Below are 23,858 nucleotides of genomic sequence, written 5' to 3' on the forward strand. Positions count from 1 at the left end.
CTTATTAACGAAGATGAAACCCAAACAGATGGGAGAAGCTACAGCAGAATGGCTGTGCGTCCTGGATGCAAAATGGAAGGCATTCTGGGAAGAGAGCAGCCTTGAGTGAACGTACAAGAAGCTAATGGCTCATGTGTTGAGCTGCTACGTAGGGGTTGTACTTGAGGTGTGTCCACCTAAAACTGTTCTGTTTGGAGGAATATACAAGAGTTGGGCAGCAGAGACAAGATAGTCTGAAGACCATCAGAATGGTCAATGGAAAAAGGGCCAGTTCTATCAAAGCAGGGAGGATGGCAGCTGCGGGTGACGCTCCGGCATTAACAAAATCCTTTTCCACCCAGTTCAAAGACATTTATACCAATGGAAAATCAGACAGTAACCAGATACTATCAGAAGGGATCTATAATTTGTGAATTTCTCAGATAATCTGAAAAACCAAAGAGAATTAGGAAAATGTGAGCTAAAACTCGTAAGATCCCTTGGGGTTTTTTTTCCTTTTCTTTTTTCACCTAGAATAATGATCTATGTTTTTCTTGCGGAGGACTGTAAGATTAGAACTGCCATACTCAGTGAATTTTTCTTGGCTACAAATAGCACATTTTCTGTGATAAAGGGGTTAACATGCTCATTTAGAAATCTCAGAGAATACTGATAGGAACTGGCATTTCTCACTGCTCATCCACTATGTTGGCGTGTTCTAAACAAAGCAGACCCAGATAGTCTAATTCTGACAGGCCTGTATGAAGGGGCGGGGCGGGGGGGGGTGGAACAGCAAAGACCAGAGGTTTACTGTTGATTAGAGCCTGCAGAAAAACCACACTCCCAGTTACATACATGTGCCTTCCTTAGAAATGATTGAAACAAAAACAACCCACACACCAATCTCTTTTCAGACACAGATTTTCAAAAGATTGTTTCACTTTTCTTGTTCCCAAAGAAGACTGGAGGAAACACCTCTCTCACAGTGTAAACCCTTTCTAATGGAAGCATCAGAAACCTTTCGGCTGGAGAGTCTTAATGCCTGCTTTATTCCCCCAGGACTTCACAATGTCTGCAGTGAGACCTGCTCCTCTCTGCAACTAGACCCACAGGGCACTGGTAGTTCCAGAAGATATAGAGCATTGGTCCTGAACTCAGTGGTCACATTTTTTTTTAGGAAATCCTGCATTTGAAAATACCATTTGACAATACTGAATATAAGAATTTTTATGTCATTGTTTAAGCATAGTGTAGGCAAAACTAATGTGAACTGCTCTGGACATTTAAAATATTAGAGAGGAAATACATAAAAGTTATAAAAATATCACCTTAAAATAAATAATCCTGAGGAATTTCACAATATGAGAAATAATTTCCACTCTCCTACTACTAGAGCCTTAGAATTAACCAGATTTTAAAGCACTGTAACTTCTGAGGAAAAAAAAAATATTATTCCACTAACAGAAATGCAAATATTTATGAATAAACCAAATACAATACTCCCAATGCATGGAATTTGCATACCTTTAAACACACTCATGAAAAAATATGGAAAATATAAAAATGTACTTATTTCTATTCAATGTATTCTTTTCAAATTGGGCTAATAAGAAATCTTGAAGGATTTTTAAAATAGTACTACTGAATATGCAGAGGCGTCCCTCACCAATATAAAGTACTGAATCTCCTAACAAAATGTTTTATATTAAGATTAGTATTTTTTTTTTTTTAAGATTTTATTTATTTATTTGAAAGAGAGAGAATGAAAGAGAGAGAGAGCACATGAGAGGGTCAGAGGGAGAAGCAGACTCCCCGCCGAGCAGGGAGCCCGATGCGGGACTCGATCCCGGGACTCCAGGATCATGACCCGAGCCGAAGGCAGTCGCTTAACCAACTGAGCCACCCAGGCGCCCCTATATTAAGATTAGTATTAAGAATCTTTGGAATAACATTAAAAATGAAGTAATCCTTAATGATTTTATCTTGATGTATGTTATTGCTTGATACTGCTTTTCAACACGTAAATAATTACTGAATATTCTCCGTAGCAGAAGAATAGTCAATCTAACATTTTTATCTTACAGCAATAGAACATGGTTTAAACCAAAAAGGTTAGAGGTAGAAACGTAATTTTATTTACCTTACATTTTTTGAGCTGTCGTCTTTTTTTATAAACATATGTACGTAACCTTTAGAAATATTAAATAAAATATGTACAGTAAGTAAACAGGCAAAATGTAAATATGTTTATAGAATATCCATTGTAAACCTTAGATGGGAAAATGTGTCCTGGCAATATTAAAGGATTTATAATGTCACACCACTAATACATGGTGGGCCTCAATTCACACTCAGGCCTACATCCAAAATCTACATACATTATACTAGACCTAAAATGTGAATGACAGTGTCACTCACACAACCACGTTGCCAGCAGGAACATGTGACACACTAGATTTCTATTCTCTTATTGTGCTCACGAAGACTGTAGTAAGTGCTGAATGAATACTCAAGAAGAAGCGGTTAGTGATTTCTGTTTACACTTGGGGTCTATGCAGCGTGCTGATGTGTTCACAGGCACTTACCCAAGGAGAGAATCTTCCTTTGGCTTTGTCTTCTTGAACTTCTTGCTCCCACTGGTCCCACTCTGGTTAAACGTCCAGCTTTCTTCATTCCAACACCCTTCATGGTCAGAGGAGTTTCCTTTTCCTGAGCTTCGTTTCCCTAAGGAAATTTAAGAGAAAGAATGCAGTTGGTATACTGGGATGAGGTTGCCTCGCAAGTGATTTGTTGACCCCCCAGGTATCATTTGCATGATGCTACTTATAACCGTTTCAATTTCAGAGTCCTCTAAGTGGTTCACGATGGACCACCTTCAATAATACAACATGCAAAACAGTGTATAGCCTCTGAGATCAGTTGTCTTGTCATAACGCAACAGGTGGTGTGTGTACTGTGTGACTCCAGAGACAGACTAACTCCTACCAGCTTTTCCATTAGAGAATCAGACTAAGGTGTAGAAGCCCTTTGCTGGTGGGCATTATTAATTTTAATTTCCCCAGGACTTTATTGGAATGATATCCCTGGAGAACTATGTACTCTCAAAGATCTTCATTCAGGCCTTATTAGACCCATTAGTCACACATCTCTGAGTTGGAATTAAGCTTGGCAAGAGGTAGTTCCCATAGCCAGATGCTATATTTTAAAACAGATGAATTTATAAAAAACACTCTGTGAAATAAAGGTATACACATGAACTGGTTTAGTGTTTTAAAGAGCCCTTCACTTCAATTATAGTTTTGAGTACCTAATGGAGAGGGCTAGATAAGTTACTTGCTTTTGGAGCCTATAGGTCAACATTCTGCCAAATATATTTGCTTGATTCAGGGAATTCTTTCCATCAGTTTTAAAAATAGACTAAGAGCTCCAACCACACAGTGCTGATCCTTCAAAACAAGAAGCCAGCCCATATCAGTTAAAAAAAAAAAAAAGGTTTGAATTATTTTGAACACATATCCTGAGAACTACCCATACAAAGAATACAAAGTCTCCTCAATGGTGTAGGTAAAATGAGAGATGTATATGATCTATAAGCCATAAAGAACTGTACAAATGTAAAATACTGTTTTGATACTATACTGTTCTTTATGGTGGTTATTCTCAATGAGTTTAAAGGAGAAAATTGCTAGGTTTCCATAGTGTTTTCATTTTTGCAGAAGTCACTTACCTCTGTCAACATTAGCTCGCAGAGAGGTGAGCATGCCTTCAGACACCAGGGTTTTATAAAGAGCACCTTTGCAAGACCTCTCAGATTTCCGGGAGCCACAAGTCTCTATTTTTCTGTGACAGTCACTTTCCTCAGGCTTGGCCTGTCCCGACAGGCTGGGTGGTAATGCCTCCTCCGTGGGGGTCAACGGTTCTGCTTTTATACCCTCTGGCACCTCACCAGAAATGTTCTTGCTGGCAGAAATACTAATGAAATCTGGAGGTCTTGACTCTTTGGTGGTGTCTGAGGATTTCTCCTTTGACATTTTCTTCTCTCTTGATTTCACTTTTTTCTTTGGTGGCTTGGCATCCAAAATGCTTCCCTTGCCACTTGAGGATGTGCGGACCTTCTTGCGAGGGCTTTCTCCAAGTTTCTCAATGCCCCAGTCTCCCTTTGCAACAGCTTCAATGGTGTAGATGACACTCTCGATGTCTGACTCTGAAGACTGCCTCTTTTTGCAAGTCTTCTTGGGTGTGGATTTATCATTTCCATGTCGATCCGTTTTGCTTTTCTTCTTTTTCTTTTTTAGCTTCTCTGGTTTGTTTAATGCTGTGGGATCTTCAATGATCATAATTCCATGAGGATGGCACATGTGATCCTTTCTACTGGGAACATCGCTTATTATGATTTTGCTACTGGCAGAATAAGAAAAATCAGGGAAGTGACTACATTGTTGATCTTCCTCTAGTTCTTCCTTTTTAATTTCTTTGGGATCTTCCATTTTTATATCCATTATATCATCCATTCGCAGCTCCTCAAAATTTCTTAGCTCCTTAGAATCTCTGACATTTTCCTTAGCTGATTTTTCAAATTCTGCTTCTTTCTGTAGCCTGGCTTCATCTGTTTTCTCCATTTTTATTTCTCTTTGTTCCTTTCCCTTCTCCAATTCTTTAATTCTTCCACCATCTGATTCTTTTGCCTTTATTAGCTTTGAGTCCTCCATTTTAACCCCCTCCGATGCCAGACACATCTAAACGGTTCAAACAAAAGTGGGAGAATAGCAAAAAATAGCCTTATTATTCTATACTTGAAATTAGCTTAAACTTTGAAAGTCTATCCCTCTTAAAAAATAATCAAGACAAACTTGACAATGATCAGGCCAAACTAATGTAAATGACTCAAATTAATACAAGGCTTTAGGCATTATGATATATTCATTAAACTCTAGACAAAAATACACTCGAATTCTCATTTTCCAGCTTCATCAGAAACTTTTTCTGTGAAAACACGATTTGGGAGAAGGAAGATGGACTCCAGAGTTGGAAGACTGGAGTTTGAGTCTTAGTTTTGCTACATGCTTACTTTGTGGTCTAGAATGAGACATTTCACCCCTCACTCCTCCGTTGTCTTTGTAAACTAAAAAGGATGGTAAGAATAGTTGTCTCAGAGGATTCTGTGAGGTCTAGAGGAGACAGTATACTGATGGCAATACTGACCAAATGATTCCCAGGCTGTTCAGATGTTTGCCTTTTCTTTTTTCTTGGGGAAATGAGAAAAACAGCAACATTTTTTACCTATCAGTTGAAATTAGAAATGAGAAGATGACTCATTAAATAACTACAGAAGGTTTTGGTTAATGAAAAAGACGTTACAGGCCTCAGATGCTGACAGATAACCTGAGGATCGCAAAAGTGCTTAAAACTAAGTGGTGGTGGTTGCTTTTTTGTTTTTTTAAAGACTCACTGGATGGCAGACTTGATCTGAACTTACTCGCCTGCAAATTCTGACCAGAACTAATGTGAAATTGCTTAACGTCTTAATTCATCACACATAATGGGACTATTCATATGCTTTTGCCATCAGAATCTTCATGCATTTGCATTATGCTCTGGGGGAATTAACTGCACAGTGTAAGATGCATATACTGTATCATTTTCCTAAAATCTGAAAAATTCTGAATACCAAAACACATCTGGCAGCAATTTGGTTATGTTTTTAAACTCCCCAAATTTCACACACAGGACCTTAAAGAAAACTCTTGCCATCTTCCTAATTCAGCTCCTAGGTACCTCAAAACTTCAATCTAAAGCAATTTTCTGAAAGGGGAAAATGCAGCTTATTGTAAAATTTATTTTCAATACCTGGATTTTCATTCATAAACATTCCCTGCAGGGCTCCCAAGTGCCAAGCCCCATGCAGGACCCTAAAGATACAAAGATCACCCTCTGGGGTCAGACTTAGTTTGTGGGGGACATGGTTAAATACACCAAGAAGGTTGGAATGATCAGTAAATATGGGACCTCTTATTGTTGCCTCCCTCAAGAAAATGGTAAAGAAAATTGAAATAAGCCAGCATGCTCAGTACACTTGCTCTTTCTGCGGCAAAATCAAGATGAAAAGATGAGAGGTGGAGATCTGGCACTGTGGTTCTTGCATGAACCTGGTAGTTGATGTGCCTCGACCTATACAACCAACGCCGCCAAAGTAGCATCATCAGCCATCATTAGTCTGAAGGAACTGAAAGACCAGCAGCAGACGCTCTACCATGTGAAACACTGCTAGCCTATAATAAATGGGTTAATTTATGTAACCAAAAAAAAGAATTTACAAAGATCAGTAAGTTCCCCTCTCTACCTCTGAGGATTCATCATGAGGCTGACGATGAAGATTATTAGGCCAAGGGCAGCACAGAAGTTCTTAGCCACTGTTCATTTTAACTGATTTGTACTAGCAACTTAGAGGGAAAAGAGTATTGGGTTTTCTGAGCCCACAAATCAAGCACAAGAGTAGGAAATTGATACTTTTTTTAAAAAAATCACCAGTTTATCAAATGGCAAATTAATCAGAAATGTTAACATCCATATAACTCATTTTTGAAACAGATAAGATGTTCAGTTAAATAGCAGATCCTCTTTTACCTCATTTGTCCCCTTAGTACTTTCAATACATTTCAAATCTTTCTGTGAGAATTATAATTGGTAAGTCTGAGAAGAAAGTGGAGAAGGGGGAAGGGAGGCAGATCACGCAAGTTTTTTAAAAAATGAACAATGGCAAGAGCACCCAGGCCTTCAGATCATTCACAGGGAAGATCTGAAATAGTATGGATTCATGACGGAGCTATCCTTTTTGGAAAATCATGTAAGTTAATTTTCAGACCTCAGCAAATAATTATGAAAACGGAGAACTTCCCTTTAGTAAACCTTACCAGACATAAGATCAAAGCAAAAATGTTACATTAATTCTGAAGCACTGATACATTTAATCTTCGCTGCATGTTTTATTCTCATCGGAGAAGTTGCTGTTTTTGCATCAATTCTGAAATAATTTTTATTTTCCTTTCTCGACTATCCCAGCCCTTCATGAATAACTATCCCACACGGGGACAGAGACTATGCCAGTTCTGGAAATAAGACCTGAAAGGCATCCTCAAGGTAAATTTTATCATCCACTATCACTCTGGTGACCTTTAATAAGTCATTACAGGAGCCGTGTCCCATACGGGCATTGGTTTTTATAGTGGATGCCAACAGTTTGTATTTGCATAGGTTCATCTTAGCAAACCTAATAATACTTTGCAAACTCCATTCTCTGCTTCAATATATTTCAAAATGATTCTCCTCATCACCCCTGACAGGATTCCACAGCTAGGAATGAAATGGAACAAATGCAGACATTCACTCTGGGGACATATTCCAGGAAATAGCATAATATTTCTTGTAGAGGTAATTACACCAGGCACTAGTCATGCTTTACTTCCTTGTTTCGGGCTCTTAAAAGTTTCTTTCCCCCCACAAATAGAGTATGTTAATCCTAAATTATAAGAAAAACAATTATATTGCTGGAAGTAAAACTATAAAAATAAAACAAATAGCTCTGAGTCAAAAACTACGAATCATAAATCTCACGAACCAAAAACCAAAACAAACACGAATCAGAGTCTCAGAGCCGGGTGTCATTCTAGGTTACCTAATTTAACATCCTTCCCCATGCAGAAATTCATTTTACTACAATATTTCCAAGACTTAATTATACAACTTTTTGCAGTAAGACAGTGACCATATTAGAGGGCAGTTCTCTCTGAAATCTTTAACATTTTAAGGAAAAAACTATCATTCTGTCAGTACTAGCTGTTCTCTGAAGTCCCATCAAGTAATCCGCTCTCTCATGTGACAGACTTCCAAATCCTGGAAGACAGATGTTATGTTCCCGTAAGTCTCTTCTCCTGGTATAATGTCCCAGTTCTCTTAACTGCCCATCACACATAAAGTCCTCCTGACCTTTCAAAAGTTGGAACCCCCCCCTCTTATCTATATGCAGTACTGGGGCCCTGAAGCAAGAACCAGGCTTTACTGAAATGAGCTGGATTCAGGACCAAGTACCACAGTGCTTGCCCAAGGCCCCACTTTGACTCGAATCCACATGAGCAAACAAAGGCTGAGAAAAAGGGCAACAGTACATGCTGCACTGTGACGCGAAAGTATAGACACAAAACTTTACATAAAAAGCTTCACAAGGGCTGGGGAACATGGATCTTTCTTAGAGTAAGTTCCTAGTCTTCTGAAAGCCTCTAGATGAGAAGTGACAATCTGCCAGCTTATAGAGACACATTTATCTTCTAATGGGGCCCAAAGATCAATCTCTTCCCTCCCATTTAAAAAAAAAATAGGTCAGGGCTCCTGGGTGGTACAGTAGGTTAAGTGTTTGACTCTTGGTTTTGGCTCAGGTCGTGAGCTCAGGGTTCTGAGATGGAGCCCTGAGTTGGGCTCCGTGCTCGGCGGGGAGTTTGCTTCTCTCCTTCCCTCTGAATGCACATGCACGCCCTCTCTGTCTCTCTCACTAAAATAAATAAATCTTGGGACGCCCGGGTGGCTCAGTTGGTTAAGTGGCTGCCTTCAGCTCAGGTCATGATTCCGGGGTCCTGGGATCGAGTCCCGCATCGGGCTCTCTGCTCAGGGGGGAGTCTGCTTCTCCCTCTGCCTGCCGCTCCCCGTCTGAGTGCACGCTCTCACTGACAAATAAGTAAATAAGATCTTTAAAATAAAATAAATCTTTAAAAAAAAAAAAAAAAGGTCATACTTCTGGCTTGTACTGGGGTTGCGGTCAATGAAAAGCCTGGATATCTTTACCCACATAATATGCTGGGAAGCTTGGTCTCTCCTCTTCTATATTTTTTGTACATAGATGTGAGATTTTCCATTTTTCCTTATAAAGTTTATCCTTTCGAACTCTGAATTACATTACTTTCCATCTATGTTATGGACACATTTGATAAAGCTGCTTTTATGTCTTCATCCAAATCTCTGGTCATGTTGAATAGGAAATGGCCAAGGACAGAGCCTTCTGGCTGACTTCGAGAGCCCTTTCATCAGGTTTATTTGAACATTAATGAACTTCAGTAATCAAAGAATGTTTTATAATCCAGTCTAAATTATCCCCATTTTGTTCACAAGGACATCATAAGATCATGTGTCAAAAGTCTTGCCGAAATCGATACAGTATGCCAACAGCATGCTCAGCTTATTTTATAACCATACCAAATGGAAAATGAAAATGGCTTGTATACCAGTCAGGGTCTAATTAGGCAAACAGAAACAACTTAAAGCCTATCTAGCAGAGGGACTTTAATGCAGGGAATAGGTTGGTTACACAGGTCACAAAGAACTGGAGGCTGGTGAGGCAATCCAGGGGTTGGCAACAGCAGGAACAAATGGGGGTAGGTCCCCAGGGGAAGAAGGAACCACGGTGGGCCTAACTGGAGGGAGCTGAGCACAAGGAAGAGATGTTACCTTTGCTCTACACCCAGCCCTCCTCACGCCTTCTCTGCACAAACCGGCCTCACTCTCCCCCGCAGCCCGTATTTTCCCATCAGAGTCTCCCACTGGCTGAACCCAGCTGGAAATCAAGGGGACATGGGCACCCAGGAAAGGCAATCTGCAGCCACCAGGGATATGAACCACTGGAACAGACTCTGGAATAGCACATCTGAAAAGGACCTTTTTGGGGGAGACCTTAACTCCCAGTTTTTATATTCTCCTCTAGGAGTTCAAACACTTTATTATCAGAAATAATTTTCAAAAGTCTCTAGGAATTAAGAGTCTGTATTTCCACATAAAACAACCTGGCAATAGCCATGGATACAGTAACTCTTAGAAGATGCCATCACTCTGAGATATGAGCAAATTCTCTATCTAGAGAAGCTCTTTCAGAAGGCAGGGATTCTGGAGCCAGACTGTCTGGGACTGCAGACTGACTCTGGCCTCGATTTGCTCATTTTCTATAAACCTTTCTGTGCCTTAGTTTCCCTATCTATAAAACATCTTAGGAACACTGTGAGGTTCAATGAGCTGCACATGCACAGCACTTGAAATAGTGCCTGGTACAGAGCAAGAAGAAACGTATTCTGACAACCATCTCTCTGCGGCCTTGCGAATGGGTATTAGCTACTTGCAGCAACAGTACTAGTCCTACGGGTATCATTAGTAGCCGCCATGGCCCTGGTATACTAAGTAGCTTGCTCTAATTTTTTTCATTCTAGGGTTGAATGATTCTGTAATTGGGGGGAAAAACATATACAACAAAATCAGATGCGAGATCTTAAATCAGTTATCTTTCACGAAGCTACTCTTATTAAACGTACAGTTAAGCTCAGCTCTACTACTGGGTACAAACATCTACTTTCGTTGACTTTTGAGTGCATTTATCAATTAACCTCAGTGAGACTTACGAAAGTGCATACAAACTACATTCTGTTCACATGTATGGACATGCATACAGATTAGCACACAGTGGACACAGAGGAACATAAATCAGTGTGAACTCAAGTGAATAAAACTGCATTGTGGGAAGCACAGAATTAATGTCTGTTATTAATTAGTCAAGTTGCCCTTAATAGAGGGTTGGTCGTTAATCAAGCCTTGAAACAGAATATGCCTTAGCAAATGACAATTTATTCTTCTATTATTATTTTAAATTGAACAATAACCTTCTTTAAAAGTGAGGATGTAAAACGTCTGCAGGACACCTTCTGGATGAAATTCCCACGGCTGTATTCAAAGAAGTCAGAATGTTAATGTTTTAAATCAAATGCCTGGCATAAATATTCGATATCTATTGTCTATTCCCTCAGGCACTATATATATATTTTTTGTAACTATAACTCAGGGGGCACAAAATTGATCCTGTTCACCTTTGTATTCTCCTCCAAGGATCTCTCCTAGTACCTTTCAAAAAGAAGGCATTCCACAGATAACTGTATCGAATTGAATGGTTCATTAGCTCGGAGGTAACTGAGGAATCTAAAATCCATTCTGATTCATACCAGAAAGAGTTACCTTACAAGTCTGTAAAAAAAAAAAAAAACAAACAATGCTAATTAGGACCCGCATTCACACTGTCCTTACTTACGCTTCCCAAGAGCAACAGTGAAAAATAATCACCAATATTTTAGTTTTAGTTCGGATAACTGAAACCTTCCTGAAGTTTCTCACTGTTCTGTATAGTCAGAATGGCCCAACAGTGATGTGCTGGAAGAAATGGCAACTCATCCCCAAAAGAAAAATGAAAACCAGTATGCTGGAACTGAGATTCTACAGGACGCACATATTGGGCAGATGTATAAAAAATTACCCTTTTCAAAATGATTACAAAGAAAACTTTCAGGAGGAATATCGAAGGGGTGAGATAAAATGTGCAGTGGAGGGTTTATTTTTTATGTGCCTGGGTTCAAGGAGACTGCCATTTTCGGTTCAGGAAAGATCAGGACATAGGCTCAGGGTTTGTTATTGGGGACTACAGAGACATAATAAATCTGTGCTGAGCAAGCTTTTATCTCTTTGAATCAAAGACATTCTAAAATGTATTCCTTTCTACAAATGTTAAGGTATCGATTCATTTCTTTAATGTGTTCTGCTATAAAAGACTTAGTGAAATGACCAGTGAAAAAATAATTCATCATGTGTACTAGGTAAGAATACCACAGAAGTAGATGCCCTTTAACTGGTACAAAGAAATGGATAAGTTGTTCCCAAAATGTACCGTACTATTTCACTCTTAATTATCTTTTGTCTTTCATTGTCTGTTATAAAGGATCCAGCTAGATTAAAAACGAGGCAGTGTGAAAACAGACACACTGACACTCATCAAGAAGTTTCAATTTCAAAATCTCTGCCTTTTAGTACAAAATAAATGTTTTGCAGCCAAGGTATGTTTACAGTCATTTTGTACTGGCTTATCATCTGCCAAAACAGTGTAGACATAACCCTAGGATGGCACTTAGCAGTGCTTTCCAAGATGTGCACTTCTCCCACAATTAAATAAAATCAGAATGTTTTTTTCCATAAACATACACTGGCTGTTGGTTGCAGAGAATAAAGAATAGCACTGATACTAAGAAAATTCAATTTTCTTTATTAGAAAAGATAACTGGTCACAGAACCGTGGTCTAAGCATCTCTCAACACTGAAATCTGAGCATTTTAAGTAGTTTTCTACTTGGTTTACAGAAACATGGCCAGGTGAAAAGGTGGCTTCAATGTGTCTCTTTACTCTTTCTTCAGAAATTTTACCATTTCTAAAGACTCCAGATGGGGTGGGGTGACCTTTGTTCCATAGGCCATTTATTCAAGTCTCCCCTAGACGTGTTAAAGGAAGTCATTAGAAAAATTCCTGTTTTGTGGTTCTTCCAAAAATAAGTTATTGCATTTGGGAATGAGATGAAAAGTTTTAGGACAGAAGTTTCATAAAAATGACTCACAACTCTGCATAAAAAGCTACAGAAAGAAATACACCACTTTCAAAGAAAAGAGCCCCTCAAATATAATGTTAAGGATTTAGGATTCAGTCCTATGACAGTGGTGTAGGAGGGGCCAGGGTGAGAGCTGTCCACTGAGATTCTGGGCTTCAAGGGGTTCCAACAGGATGGAGGGGATACTGCGCATCAATGGTATGTGAGGACACACAGAAAACTGTAAAGAAGTTACCTCAATCAAAAACCACCTCTAATTGGTAGTGATGAGGAATGCTAATGTGATTGGAGGGATGGAATTCCCTAATTTTTTCAATGTGGTACATAGAATCTCTATAATTCAGCTTTCCTTAAAATTAGCCAATATTTTTCCTAAGATGTAATTTTTACAGACACTAGAATATACTCACCTTTACCAATCTCTTTGGCTTTAATTAGAAGTGGTTTTTGCAAGTTAGAATGTAAGAAAAACTAGGGAGTTGAGGCCTGAAAACGTCATCATCCTCTTTTAATAAGTAGGGTTCAATACAACTTTTCCAATTCCCTTGGAACTACCAGATCTACAATCTTGATTTTTTATACTTGATGAGTAGATCTGGAGACATCCAGCACCCTTTCCCTCAACTTTACCCTGACACATTACCAGTTTCATAAACTGAGACAGAGCAAAGTAGAACACAGACCACAGACCAAATGCAGCAAGCCTGTGTGACTGTTTTCTACCTTTCTTTCTTCTGTGCTCAGAGAACAATGAGCCTCTGCTTTCCAAAGCAGACCATTTACCTTGACAACCGCCCTCTCTTGTTGACTCTTTTGGTAGTGGATTTCCTCAGCTGTCCCTACCCCTCAGCATCCTTCATCTCTTTTCTGCTAGTAGGGCTTTCCTCCTCACTCACAAACATCCAGGCTTCCGGAAGGAGGGCTCCGAGCATTCAGGCTCAGAGCTGGGGTCACCTCCAGCTCCCCTTTCACTTTGCCTCCCACATCGAATGACCCAGTCATCGAATCCAACGAAATCCCCTGCAGCCTCCCTGCTGTCTGTTTCTACCTCCTGTTCCCACTGCCAGCCGGGTCCTCCCCAACCCTGGCTCTTGTCTTCTCACACGCGGGTTTCGCCAGAAGTTTTCCACTCCATTCTACACGGGAGTCTGCTTTCCCACTGCACGCCCCTGCCCTCAATCTTCACTCGCTCGTCACTATCTTCGAGCACAGGTTTCCCTGCTTCACCCTAACCAGTCTCCCAATTCCGACCGGTCGCCCCACTCCGCCTTCCGTAAGTCTCCCTCTACTCCTGCCCGTCTGACTGAGTTGTTGGCATCCACCTGCCTCACGTCTGCCTGCCTTTTTACCCCGTAATCCCTCTGCTATATCTCTCCCATCTCTCCGTTTAATTATGCGGCTCCCACTCTGCACTGTGTATGGGTGCTTAGGTACAAGAGGGAGGTGCACAGGGGACGTGGGGGCTGGCAGTGACTGCTGGCCTCAGACTCGGGGCTCAGTAGGGAAAGGAGAGGACAGTGAGGGTGTACTACTAGCCCTGACCGATTGTTCTCATGGAGAAAGGCTGGACCAGCGTCTCCAGGTTCTCTTAAATTTTCATGAGAAGTCAGACAGACATACTTATTTGCACCTCTGTTTTTAAAATACTATGGACTAATTCAAATGTAAAATATAATACAGGTCAACAAACTGTGGGCTGAAAAAAAGTATCTCTGCAAGTTAAATGTGGCCCAAAGGCTGCTAGTTTCAACCCCTGTTCCTCAACAACTCCCTCATCAAGAACCAGCTCCACGCTCTGTCTCTGTGCTGGGTCCTCACAACACTCCTGCTAATATTAATTCCTCCCTTTCTTGGCTTCACACATTCACTTTGTGTATCATTTGTCACTCAAGTAGAGCTTTGTCATTTCATCTGCAATGTGAAACCATTTGCACACTTACTTCTCATCCCTCAACTTTTTATATCTTATCTCTCTGCAACTGGAGAATAAGTTCTTGGAGGACAGGAGTCGTACACCATAATTTCCTCACAGTATCTTCCAAAGTATATTCCCCACTAACAGGCACTTATTTAAGGGTGTAAGATGTATCTTGGCAGTTTCAAAAGTACAGACACTTTTTAAAAAGGAAATATCAGTTCCATTTCTTTGACAGCAGTCTTGAAAAACCTGTCAACTTATTCAGCCATACACATATGTGTAGGAATGAGCTGTCTTCCATAGAGCCTTCTATAATACGCAAAGTCCTATAACAAGCAACTTGCAGTCTTTTACATTCATCTACATCAAGGCTGCAGAATAGCCCAGTGTGGAAGAGCCTGGGATGTGGAGACAGACTGCCTGGGTTTCCCACTGAGGCTCTAATTTCCTGTCCACATGACCTTAGGCAAGTCACAAAACCTCTCTGCCCTTTTGTTCCCTAATGTGTCAAAGAGGAACGATCATAGTATCTATCTCAGAGAATGTCTGTGAAAATTCAATGAGTACATATAAAGTACTTAGATAAGTGCCTATCACATAGCAGATAGTAAAATAAAGTCATCATTATCTTCGGTTAGATAATACAACTGAATTTCTGCTATTAAAATCTATAACCTATTTTAAAGAACACATAAAATTATTTCAGAACAAGAGAAGTAAAACAAAGAGTGATTACTATTTTTAGGCATGTGTTCCAGTCTCTAGTGGTACTCTGTAACACCAACCCTGCACCTGGAGGTAAAGTGTCCTTAAACCACCGATCTTAAAAGAAGGTTCGCAGCTTATCCCATCGTAATAAATGTTATTTGTACATCCGTATGCAGGTGACGTCAGCAGCCTCACTGTTATTGGCATGGAATAGGTCGTCAATTAATTACTGTTTGGTGGGATAAATGAATCAACTGTGCATCTTATTATACTGGGCAATTTTGATACCAGAGACCTTCAAGAGTAGAATTTTCTTCACTAAAATGCATAGGGTGAAGATGTCCCTGTGTGTCCTCCAACTATACAGCAACTATAATATAGTTCTCCAGGGGGCTGCTTTGCTATTCTTTATATGACCTGACCTAATTAATTTCAAAATGAAAGGAAACACATTAGAGTACCCGCATCAATTAAGCAACTGATTAACTGAGCAGTATGAAACTCATGGAGGCTCAAACATAAAGGACTGTATTTTCTTCTCAATTCCCTGACCTCAGCAGCACTATGCCAACTCCCTTCCTAGCTGGAGTAGATTCCTGAAAAATACCTGGAACAGATCCCAGAATTTTCAGGTCACTTTCAGCTATTAAAAATCCACCCAGTTGAAAATGCCAATCAAATGCCTGAAAACAGGGCCTTCCCTGGGGCATCTCCTGGCTACAGGGTCTCAGGAAATAGAAGGGGTCCTTACAAGGCCAACTCCGAGAGTGCAGGCCAATTCAAGGCTCTTTGTGTCTGCTGCCAACTTCCTCCAATTTTCTTTTTGCCTGCTCAAGTGGGTGTAGGGCACAGCAGTAACTACATGCCTAAAATGTTTGTTGCTTTTCACCACGAAGACATTACTTGCAAGCAACAGCCCCTGTAGTTTTGGGAGGTCTCCTTATTCAGCCCTCCTCCCGTGTCAGCCCATAGGAAGGGACGTGGAGTAGGGGGAGAGGGGAGTTCCAGGGCTGGTTGCTGGCCCTTCCCTTCACAAGGCTATTTTTAATAGCTTTTGCTGTAGAGGACAGGAGAAGCAATGGCAGAGGCAAAGCTAACTGCCCACGGTTATGTCTGTCTTCCCGCTAACTCTACATAAGACTGAACGACCTTGTCAGGGCATGCCAAGGGCAGGGATGGTATACAAAGTATTTAAGAGGCAAGGGTGCCAACTGATCAGAAGGGATGTGGTCCAGGGGCTGGAACAGGGTCTTGCAGGCCCCTTGCTGCATCCTCCAGTTGCTGAAAGGATCAGGGGAGCCCGGGGACGCTGGGAAAGTTGCAGCAAGGGTACTCAGGGGGTTTGGGTCACAGTTTTTTTTAACTAACAATGGGAAGTATTTGGTATGTTAGTACCAGGACAGCTGTACTGGTGGAAACTGGCTGGACATCACTCCTGCTCGTGGGCGCTCATCAGCGTCCGAGCAGAGCTGTCTCTGTTGCGTATCTCCTGATGTGAGAGCCTGTCCCAGGCCTGCTCTCTGCCAACGCCTCCCCCCATGACGGTCCCACGGCTTCTTGCCTGATCACACTGAACTGCTCTCTTTGTCCACTTGACCCGTGGAGACTCATGCATCCTACAAGGCCAAGAAGGAGAGTACAGCAGGCTCTTCCAAGCCTCTCCCTGCAGCCAACTTCCTCCAGTTCTTTTCTCATTTGGTCAGACAGACGCAGGGCACGGCAATACATCTCTGTCTAAAACATTTCTTGCTTCTCACCAAAGACTGAGAAGATACCTCTTGCAGACAGCCCCCGCCCCCCCAATCTTTAACAAAGGTTGTCTTAGAGCTGCCTTCACTTTGCTTGACACGGGGCTGGGATGAACTGTGGAATGCACTTCCTTCCTTTCCTCCTCAGGACAAGGAGAAAAGCCAAAATATTCCGGATGGCTGTGGATAGTCTTTGATAGCCCCCCTCCCACTGATGGCTTGGGGGTTAGGATGGGCATGAAAGGAGAAACCCCTGGAGTGGCACATGGGACAGGAGCTGGATCAGACCATCTCTTCATAAATCCCAAGAGAAGGATCTGGCCCAAACTGAAGGCGGCTTCCTGGTGGATTTCCCTTTGATATGTGTGAATTTAAAGCTGTTCTTTCATATTTCAGACAATAGCACCAATTCTGGGCAACAGGAAAAGATCCTCCTCCATATCCTACTATACTTGTTTCAAGAGGCACCCGAAATAATTAAATATTATATCCAGTTCAAGAAAAATGAATATCAAATACACACGGAATAAAAAAAATATTGAGGAAGCATATTTCTACTGGTGATTATTTGGAGACGCTGATTAATCCATTGTGCACATATTCATGTTTAATTAGAAACTGGGATGGATTTAGAATGTTATTCTAAAACACAGTCTATTAGCATTATGGCATCATATTCATGTGGTGCAAATAATGTGAGATTTTCTTGGTAAATTATTTTTTAGCGACCCTGTTTTATCAAAAGCATATATTTTTACTCAGATGTTATAAGAAACCAAGTCTGAGTATAAGCTGATTTGCTATAATTGGAATAGGCTTATTGCAGTCATTTTACCCCTTTAAAATTATGATACCAGCATTCAAACATCTGTTAAACCGTAGCATCTGTTTCATATTTGGGATGCATCCCTACAAATTAGAAGAATGTTCTTTTTAATGAGCTCTGATTTAATAGGGAATCCTTTTTTTTTTTTAACTGTTATGCCAAAGAAAGAAAATGAGAAGACAAAATCATCTCTCTAGCACCCTCCACAGCAAAGTACCTCAAAGGTCCATACATTTCTAGTATAAAACTGTTCAATAAAGATAAATAATGAGAGTTAACTTGTTTTACAATTTAGCATTGTTACGTATGTATTATGAATATGTATGTAAGCATGCACGTGTGTGTGTGCGCACACACACAAAAACAGGGAAATGCAGAGAGGGCCATACCTTCGTATTATTCAAGAAAAACAGTCACTTCTTCCGAATACGTTGTCTTGACAATCTATAGGGTCTTAAAAATACTAAATTCATGACCTCGTAGTCTCTCTGTTTACTAAGATTTGTTTGCTCCAACTCCAAAGGCGCACTTGTTGCCAGATCTTTACCATTTCAGTTCTATCTGTAGTAGTACTTGGCCACTGACTCACTCAGTTCTTATGATTTCCCTGTGGTCTTTGGCAGTTTTCGAGTCATTTGTAGCCCTCTATCTGGGGCTGATTTTGTCTTACAAGAAGCATGTCAGTTTAATGTCAGACAACAAAGGGTTCATTTGTTCCACTGTTTAGATACTTTACTGTTTCAGGCCTTTGTATTCTTCTATTTCTAATGTGGACCTGGCTAGACTCGAAGAGCTTCATTTAAACATATTTAAAACTCCTAGATTTTTATGATATACGCTACCATAAAATTTAGAAAATGATAGGTTGTCCCATTAAATTTAATAAACTACGAAGGCTTTATAAAAAGAACCATATCACTCACAAACAAAATAAAACAACACACCTCAAAAGGAACTCACTGGAAGGAAGCCAGAAAAATGAGAGAAAAGAGTAAGTTTAATATAAGAGATACTTGGTCACCCATGTTGCGCCTCCTAATTTGTCTCGCCAACAGAGAAAACTGCTATTATCTTGTGTCCGAGCGCTACAGACATTTCTCTCACAGAAGGAAGGCAGAGCGGCGGCAGGGAGGCAGAGAAAGCCCCGGTCCCTGCCTACCCCAGCAACAGGTGCGCTGGCGCCTTTCTCGCCAACCCATCCCCACCAAGTGAGGGCTCTCTGCTCCTCTCAGATTCATGAAAAAACATTTCCTCCTGTGCCAAAGGAACAGCAGCGTTTTATGCCCACGTCATAGCAAGTGTACAACTGGCAGGTATTATAAAACCAGATTTTAAAACATGTCATTGGAGTTCGTCACAAAAAAACAAAACAAAACAAAACCCAAAAGAAAACACCCCCAAATTAAAACATCAACCACCTGGTTGAAAAGTAGTGTCTTCTAGGAATTTATGGATGTTATAGGAGAATCTGAGGAGAGAAACATGACTCCGGCCATTCTTCTGGGTGAACTTATCTCATCAATGTGGGACAAAAACTGACCTTATTTTACAATACTACCTGTGAAAAAGGATTCTGCAAGTTCCCTGAGCCCCCTTTTCCCATGCTTACTGACTTTTCATAGCAAAACTCCTTCTTTTCCTACATTAAAGGCTAACCCTCTTCATGGTTGAAAATTAGATGCAACACCACACTTTCTGGTCACGGGTGAGATGGCACAGTTTAAAGAACGCTGTGATGATGACCTTTTTGTGGTTTCCACGTCTGCAGATCTTATCTCTAAATATTGTTAGAAACTTGCCTCTGCCAGTTGAAAGAGTGCCGACTTCCCACAGCGCTTCATGGGCTCGGCACCACCCAACTGCGAAGTGTTCGAAGAAATCTATATTGAAAACAATTCACATAAAGAAGGTTAGTTGTGTTATCAGAATCTTTACTTCCTATTCATACACACCCAGGAACTTTCTTTCGCTTACGAGAACATCATTGTTCCCAAGTACCAAGTAACTTTAAATGTGTTGCACTTGGGATAATTTTTGAAACCAGTTTTAGTCAACAACCTCAAAAATAGTAACAAAAACCAGGTGTGGCTTGGATAGCTGTTTAATGATAAGAGTATTATCTTGGAAACTGCAGGCTTTAAATTTAACTCTACAACCTTAAAACAAGATACGCATTTCCATTTCTATATAAACACCAACTCATCAACTGGCCAAACACAAGGGATTTAGAGTCATTTTGTATGTACCAAAGCAACAAGTTTTGTTTTGTTTTTTTTAAGGAATATATTTGGGATCTCTAAAATATTTGACTTGTCAGTCAACAAATACTTTTTTGAAAATCCAGTATAAATGAACTAGGGCATTATGATGGGAGCTGGGGAAGCTAAGAGTTTCATATAAAGCACTTGGTCCTGGCTTTGAGAGAATGCTCTAAAGCATACACAAAGACTGACAATCAAGACCACATATCTAAGTAAGTTACAGAGTGAAGGCCTCTGTTGAGGCACATGAACATATACAATATTACACTGCCTGTATGCTCTTCTGCAAATTTGACCAAACAGCAGCTGGGCACTGATAACAATGAACTGCACTGTCCTTTTTCATTTTTATATGAAAACTTCATTTTCAATTTCTAGCCTAACTCCGTAAGAAGCTGAGGACACACATTCCTTTTTATTTTTTTTAAGATTTTATTTATTTATTTGACAGAGAGGGACACAGCGAGAGAGGGAACACAAGCAGGGGGAATGGGAGAGGGAGAAGCAGGCTTCCCGTGGAGCAGGGAGCCCGACGCGGGGCTCGATCCCAGGACCCCGGGATCATGACCTGAGCCGAAGGCAGCCGCCCAACGACTGTGCCACCAGGTGCCCCGAGGACATACATTCTTAGGGATCTTGACAAAGTATTCTTCTCCTGGAGAAGTTCTGTCATCATTAAAGGAGCTAGCTCCGGTGTAAGCTTTTCATATTCTTTGTGATTCTGAATTCTTTCTCAATTTAAGACAGAGGTATCTCTCAGTTTAGTTTAGGAGGCAGTCCTGCCTGGTGTCTATATCCTTATAGGTGACCCCAACTCCCACGGGAAATTCTGTGGAGCTGTCAGCTCTGGGAGAGATTGGGAGCTCGCTGCTAAAGAGAATTTTCCCTTCATAGAGGCAAATAGTTAATAAGCTACCTGGACCATTTAGAAGGGTCTAGTTTATGAAATAAGGACTTTTTCTTCCTAGATGCTGTCATTTTTAACAGTTCTTTGCTATTTAATCCCCACTACTTCTTTCTTAGAAAATTAACTAAATAGTAGGGGCGCCTAAGTGGCTCAGTTGGGTCTAAGCGTCTGACTTTGGCTCAAGTCATGATCCGAGTCCTGGGATCAAACCCCAGGTCAGGCCCCTGCTCAGCAGGGAGTCTCCTTCTCCCTTTCCCTTTGCCCCCCCCCCAACTCCTGCTCTCTCTCTCTCTCTCTCTCAAGTAAATAAATAAAATCTTAAAAAAAAAAAAACTATTAGAAAATTAACTAAACGGGGCTCAATCTTTCTGAAGTCTGGAATATTTTCTTCTAGCTAAATTTTCTCTGATATATGCCACTTCTACTTTTTCTAGACAAGCTGAATTACTCACCTTATTACTAAACTAAGAGAACAAACACCACCTCTCAATGACTTGAGGGAATGAAGTACTGAACATAGATGTCAGTGCCTTGAACCAAGGTTGTACAAATGAAAGAACATGACCTCTGGTCAGACAGACACACCTTCATTACTTTTTGCTGTGTTGACTTAAGGAAATAATCAAGACTTTGAGTCTCCTCTACCTCATCTTCGAAACAGAAACAGTAATACCTGCCCCATATTACTGTTGTGAAGATTAGATTTTATGTTAATGAAGAGTCTGGCACAGTGCTGAGCTCGTATTATGCTCTCAATAAATGGCCCAATTATTATTTAATGAGAATTTGTCATTAGTAATATGAATAAACAAACTCTTTTAGTATAGTTCCAAAAATTAGTTACATACTGAAATTGGAATGGAATTAAAAACTGCAATGTTAGAGGATAATTTTGACATCTAATAATCTGTAGAATTTTTATCTGTCACACAGTCACATGATACTCAAGAATCGCTAGAGGACGAGCGTGGCATCGCTGCAGTAAGCCAGGATGGGGTGCGGTTCTAGTTCTTCCACTGGTGCCCTCTGCTGTTGCCTGTGCTGCTGGAGGTTTATGCTCCTCACTTACTACCACACATCCTGTGCATGGCCCACTGTGGGGCTCAAGGAAGAACTTGGGACTGCATTATCTGCCACCTGAGTTCATGCACAGTTGTCTGAGGTGAGACTTGAGAATGGTTCTTTACCTTTCAAAAGGAACCACCACCCATGTCTCGTAAGGACTGGTTTTCTCATCACTCATGGGAGGACTTTTACCTATGTGTAGATATAAGGAAGATTTCCAAAGGAGCTTGCGTGGGGTAGAGTCAATGTATTTTGGTAGCCCAACATTTCCTGAATCACCCACCAATACAATTTTCATGGAATGACTGTGGTGAGATATGCTTTCTAGAAGTGTCTTTTGGTTTCCTATTTTTTTTTTTTTGGTGTGGGGGGTGCTGGTGAAAAACTGGACATTTGTTAATGCTATGGCTGGCCCTTATCTTTTTTTTTTTTTTAATTTTATTTATTTATTTGAGTGAGAGAGAATGAGAGATAGCATGAGAGGGAAGAGGGTCAGAGGGAGAAGCAGACTCCCTGCTGAGCAGGGAGCCCGATGTGGGACTCGATCCCAGGACTCCAAGATCATGACCCGAGCTGAAGGCAGTCGCTTAACCAACTGAGCCACCGAGGCGCCCTGGATGGCCCTTATCTTGATTTCTTGGCAACATTCGAGGTGGATGATCTTTCTTTTGAGAAACTCAACTCTGGGCTTCCATTGCTGGAAGATCCTTGTTTGTCTCCTACCTGCCCCTTTTCCCCCCCACTCCTTGTTGTTCTCCTTTCTCTGGTGATCCCTTAAATGTTTTTCCTCACGGTTTTGTCTTTTTATTTACACATTTTCTCTCAGTAATCTGATCTATTCTCATGGCTTCATTAGAGCTTGTACAATGCTGATTTGTTATACTACTGCTCGTTCCCACCATTTTTTTTTTTTCTATTCAAGAGACTTATACATCCTTTCAAATAAGAACAATACCGTTAATATGTTTTTCAGTGTCTGGTTGGCTGATGGAGGGAAGTGCGTGTTATGTTACACTTCTGGGTAGGGGACACTAGTGGGCCATACTGGATAGTACATTCTTGGCTTTGCTTTTTATTTTCCTCAAATTGGATGGCACTTGCCAATCTCTTAACTCCACCATAGTCTCTCCTTTGGCTAGTATGTACTGTTCCGATAAACAAAGTGGATGTAATAGTACGTGAAGTACAGCAAGAGAGCTAAGAAAAATGATCACCCTGGATGTTAAACTGCTAATTTTATAGCTGCCTGAGGTAGGGGAGCCACACCAAGGAAACAGGTAGTAAAGATCAAAAGCAAATTAGGTAATAGTGGAAGTCTTTTGCAATTATGAGGGGTATCATAAAACACTGCAGCCTGGGAGGAAATGACTGATAATTACTGAATGAATAATAATAATAATAAAAGAACAGTATGGGATGATTGGTCTTTCTTACCTTAAAAGAAATATTAATGCTTCTAATAAAACACGTAATTCTTTCACACTGATTAGCTGCAGTGTGAGTATATGGTTTTTGTCGGGTGTAGTATTCTGTAACATATTGAACAGTCCATCATGAAAATGAATGCTTTAAATTTGCACCTATTGCTTATATCCAATTGTGGCAATGCCTTAAATTTGGTGAGATTATCTTTGTATTTATACTGGCAAAGTAAATACTTTCTAAGGGAAGTTTTAATGTCCAAACTTACTGGTCTAAATCATCCAGATTAGCTTTCTGCCTTCAAAGAAAATATGTAATATTTCAATGCAAAGATCTATTTTAGGTGTAAGAGTCAACCACACAACAGAAAGAATACGTAAACTGGTCATGGCTTTCAGACTTGTTAATAATAGAAGACAACAGCTGCCTTCTGGCATTACATGTGGTCATTAGTCTTCAGTAAATGAGATCTAAAATGTGATGGATGTGTCACTCCACCTGTAAACAACAGAAGATGCAGATAGGAAACTCATTCTGACCAGTGTAATGGATCAGAGCCTGGAGACAGCAACCGCT

The 23,858-nt window shown here is 40.5% G+C and overlaps 1 protein-coding gene across 12 annotated transcripts in view; it reads right to left on the reverse strand.

The window, feature by feature from the left end:
* Positions 1 to 23,858, reverse strand: part of BBX (BBX high mobility group box domain containing) — a 273,335-nt gene that overhangs the window by 31,977 nt on the left and 217,500 nt on the right. For all 12 annotated transcript variants that reach the window (XM_081797447.1, XM_081797437.1, XM_081797450.1 and 9 more), the window contains 3 exons: positions 19,427 to 19,507; positions 3,707 to 4,715; positions 2,565 to 2,703 (listed from right to left, as the gene is read on the reverse strand). In XM_081797447.1, the coding sequence (XP_081653573.1) occupies positions 2,565 to 2,703; positions 3,707 to 4,715; positions 19,427 to 19,507 (1,229 nt within the window). The remainder of the gene's footprint in view (positions 1 to 2,564; positions 2,704 to 3,706; positions 4,716 to 19,426; positions 19,508 to 23,858) is intronic.

Source organism: Leptonychotes weddellii, chromosome 1 (assembly GCF_054177405.1).
Source record: "Leptonychotes weddellii isolate Sample4059 chromosome 1, ASM5417740v2, whole genome shotgun sequence".
NCBI lineage: Eukaryota > Metazoa > Chordata > Mammalia > Carnivora > Phocidae > Leptonychotes > Leptonychotes weddellii.